Below are 4,608 nucleotides of genomic sequence, written 5' to 3'. Positions count from 1 at the left end.
TGCAAAGTTGGTGATCTGCTCTTCTTTGCCGTCCTTGGTGATGGTGAGGGTGGGCGGCGGTGCCGGGCTCTTCTCGTCGAGGTGATGCTCCATCTGTGCTCCTTTGATCTGCGGCAGCACGACGGCCTTCCAGAGAAGAAAGTTCCCCCTCGTCAGCTTCTCCTGTGGTGGTGGTCCGAGGGATGTAGTGGTGGTGGTGGATGATGAGGCGAAGGTGGAGGAGGAGGTGGTGGAAAGTGCACCCATGGTGCTGGGCGACATGGGGGCGGAGGTGGTAGATATGCTCTCGATGGAGGAAGGTAGCTAGATGCGTTCTTGTTGAGGAAGAGGCTCTGTTACCATGTAAAATATTATGGGAACCGTAGAACCCTTTGCTCGGGCCGCATTGCATTATATAGAACATATGCCGTGGCTTACAAGATTGGATCGAGGCTAGATTGATCGGTTACAGAAGGATATTTGGGAGAGGTTGAAATAGAAGAAGAGATAGAATAGATTTACAATTCAAAGAGAATTCTATCCCTATACAACAACTAATTCCAACAGATTCCTCCTCGATGCATGCGTTCCCTTTGAAGCATGCAGGCTCATCCATCCAGTCGACGCGTGCACATCCGGGCTATATGAAGAGTAGACTACTGTAGCATACTTGATCTGCTACAACGCCCTCATGCTCAGGGCACTGGCGCTGTCTACCTGGGCGTGGCATGTTGGCCACCACACACCGCTCTTGCCTCCTGCATTACTGTCGCCGTGTCTTGCCGTCGATCACTTCATCATCAGTGAGTGGCTGAGCCAAAACGATGACTCCGGGCCGTGGACCGACCGACTAATTATAATAAATAAACTGGAGCTATATGTGCCGTGCGGAGTGCGCACACTACTGTCTACCCACAATCACCATGCATCCTCCTGCAAAGCTGCTGCTCCTCCTCGCCTTCGTCGGCACCTTATTGCTCGCCGCCTCATCCCATGTGCCGGCCGCCTGCACACCGCAGGTGCGGGACGCGCTGCTGGCCTTCAAGCGAGGCATCACCGGCGAGATTGGCACCGCTGGCCTCCTCGCCTCATGGCGCAAAGACGACGTCGACTGCTGCCAGTGGAGAGGTGTCCGGTGCAGCAACCGGACTGGCCATACCCATGTCGTCGCGCTGAACCTTCGAGGCCAGGGACTGGCCGGTGAGATAAGTCCTTCTTTGCTTTCCCTGCCGCATCTGGAGCATCTTGATCTCAGCAACAACAGCATTACTGGCCGTATCCCCGGCTTTCTGGGTTCTTTGGCAAACTTGAGATATCTTAACCTATCCCATGTAGTATACGTTTCCTCGGTGGAAGTGCCTCCCCACCTTGGCAACCTCTCAAAGCTGCACTATCTTGACCTGTCAGCCTATGAGCCATATAAAGTTTCCTCCAAGGATCTCTCATGGTTAACACGTCTACGGTTTCTAAGGTATCTCAACCTAGATTCAGTAGACCTGAGCACGCTAGCTGACTGGCCTCATGTGGTGAACGCCCTTCCTTCTTTGAGGTCCCTTCATCTTTCTGGTTGTGGCCTAATTAGTGCGAACCAGTCGCTCCCACAATTAAACCTCACTACAACTCTTGAGGAGCTCGACCTTTCTTACAACAACTTTTACAACCCGGTTGCGTCTTGTTGGTTTTGGAACCTAACAAGACTCAAACATCTCTACCTCGAAAATAACAATGGACTATATGGTCAGCTTCCTGATGCATTGGGGGGTATGGTATCCTTGCAAGAATTATCCTTGACACAAGGTAACAACATGATGAGCATGGACTCGGCAGACTTGAAGAACCTATGCAACTTGAGGTTCCTATACCTTGACACTACTTTCTCATATGGAATCAAAGCGCAGAGGCTGCCACAATGTTCGTCAAACAGATTGCACGAGTTACACCTGATGGGAAACCAATTGACAGGAACTCTAGCAGATTGGATGGGACACCGCACCAGCTTAGTCATTCTTCATCTTAGTTTGAACAACATTACTGGGCCTATACCGGAATTTATAGGGCAGTTTACAAATTTGAAGTCTCTACATCTCTCTGGCAACCACCTGACTGGACATGTGCCATCTGAAATTGGCTTTCTCACAAATTTGACTCTGTTGGATCTAACTGACAATCACTTGGATGGTTTGATTACAGAAGAACACTTTCATGGTCTAAAAAGCTTAGAGATCATAATCGTGAATGATCCGATGATTGCAAAAGAACAGTTATCTAGTATTAATCAATTGGAGATTGTGGTAGGTTCAGAATGGGTTCCTCCATTTAGACTGCAAGAAGCGTGTCTTGCATCTTGCCAGATGGGGCCTCTGTTTCCTGCATGGCTTAAGTGGCAAGTGGATCTTACTTACCTTGATATATCAAGCACAGGAATAAACGATACGTTTCCAGATTGGTTCTCTAGTGCCTTTTCAAAGGCCACATTCTTGGATATCTCCAATAACCGAATAAGTGGTACCTTGCCAAAAAATATGGGTAACATGTCACTGGAACTTCTATACTTTGGTTCAAACAATATATCTGGTGGAATACCTCAATTGCCCAGAAACCTAAGCACATTGGACATACCAAGAAACTCTTTATCAGGACCGCTGCCATCAAATTTTGGGGTTCCAGGCCTGTCTAGGATACATCTATCTTCCAATTATTTCACAGGTCAAATTCCAGTGTCTGTATGTGGATTGAACTTATACTCCTTGGTTTTGGCCAACAATCTTCTTGAAGGAGAAATTCCACAATGTTTTGAAACAAGTGACATGTCAATTCTGTCATTAAGTAACAATAGCTTCTCTGGCAAGTTTCCACCATTTCTAGAAAGCTGCACAGAGCTATCTTACTTAGATCTGGCAAGCAACAGATTCTCCGGAACATTGCCAATGTGGATTGGGAACTTGTGGGAACTACAGGTTCTACGTCTGAGCAACAACATGTTCTATGGGCATATTCCAAATAATATCACAAGCCTCAAAAAACTTTATCATTTGAATCTGGCGGCTAATAGGATATCAGGTACCATACCTCATCATCTATCAAATCTAACAGCTATGACAACACCATTCGTACTGGATCCTGGCACAATCATTAAATTTTCCCCACTTTCATCAATTGATATGCCAGTAGTCATCAAGAGGCAAGAACTTAAATACAGAGGTTATGGTGTTTTGGAGATATCGAGCATTGACTTCTCATGCAACTATTTAAATGGTAAAATTCCAGAGGAAATAACGTCTCTTGAAGGATTGATAAATTTGAACTTGTCTTGGAATCAATTGAATGGAGGATTACCTAACAAGATTGGGGACATGCACACATTGGAGTCGCTTGACATCTCGAACAATAATATTTCAGGAGAAATCCCGTCAAGTGTATCAAATCTAACGTACTTGAGCATTCTAGACCTCTCCTATAATCATCTAGCAGGAAGAATACCATCAGGAAGTCAACTTGACACTCTTTACATGGAGAACCCAGCCATGTACAGTGGCAACATTGGCCTTTGTGGGCCTATCCTTCATAAAAATTGCTCAGTCAACAGTAATGCACCGGAGCATTACCATCAACAGAGAAGTGAAGAACTTTCAGAGTCGATGTTGTTCACTTACTTTGGACTTGGGTCAGGGTTTGTGGCTGGCCTTTGGGTTGTTTTCATTGCTCTGCTCTTCAAGAAAGCATGGAGGATTGCTTATTTCCGCTTCTTTGACAAGGTGCATGACAAAGCCTATGTGTTTATAGTTGTCACTTGGGGCAGGTTAGCTAGGACTAGGTAACTACAATTCTAGTGCTGCAATAAATCAGCGTATGACGAGTGTCAGTCTATCATATGAGTTGTATGAATAAATGAAAGTGAATAATTTGTATTTAGAGACTTGTGCTAGTGTATGCATTTTTGTTTTCAGTAAACTTGTAATAATGAATGTTGCATGATGCATGTAACCGTTATTGGTTTGTACTTGTGAGCCATGATGAACCCAGCGTGTTGATGAATCTAAATTCTGAGATCACCTGCACTGATGATATAGAGTGGGCAGACGAAAATATTGTTGTTGTTCACTCTCAATTCGTCCCGACCCTATATTTGGTCTTGGTTGTAGGCAACTGGTTTTTAATATTGTTGTTCACTGGGATTGTTTTTCAAAATCATGAACATCTGTTTTTAAAATTCATGATTTTTTTCAAATCTATTAATGCTTGGGCAGGCCCAACAGGCACCCGACAGGAGAGATGCCATTGTGTAGTTGGGCTAAAGCCTAAGATTTTTTTTTACTTTTATATTTTTAGTTTTTAGTTTTTTTCTTAATTTGTTTTTCTCCATTTTGAAACTTATATAAAAATTTGAAATATTTTTGTAGTGCCAAAAATGTTCATATTTTCAAACATTGTTCACAATTTTTAAAAATATTCTGAAATTAAAAAAATTCGTGTTTACATTTTTTGTTCAAAAATTTAAGAAATGTTTGCAATTTGTGGATAATATCAATTGTTGGGAATTTGTCCACAATTTTAGAAAAAGGGTTCAATTTTTTAAAAGTTTCATACACAATTTGAAATTCCATAATTGTTCACTAATTCAATAGATTG

The 4,608-nt window shown here is 43.4% G+C and overlaps 1 protein-coding gene across 1 annotated transcript; it reads left to right on the top strand.

Moving 5' to 3' along the window:
• The first annotated feature begins 886 nt into the window (after positions 1 to 886).
• Positions 887 to 3,897, top strand: LOC123087439 (receptor-like protein EIX2). Its single transcript, XM_044509446.1, has one exon. The coding sequence runs from the start codon at positions 903 to 905 to the stop codon at positions 3,795 to 3,797; it is 2,895 nt and encodes a 964-aa protein (XP_044365381.1). The 5' UTR covers positions 887 to 902; the 3' UTR covers positions 3,798 to 3,897.
• Positions 3,898 to 4,608: the final 711 nt, after the last annotated feature.

This window comes from Triticum aestivum, chromosome 4A (genome assembly GCF_018294505.1).
Source record: "Triticum aestivum cultivar Chinese Spring chromosome 4A, IWGSC CS RefSeq v2.1, whole genome shotgun sequence".
NCBI lineage: Eukaryota > Viridiplantae > Streptophyta > Magnoliopsida > Poales > Poaceae > Triticum > Triticum aestivum.
This window is presented reverse-complemented; position numbering and strand designations above follow the sequence as displayed.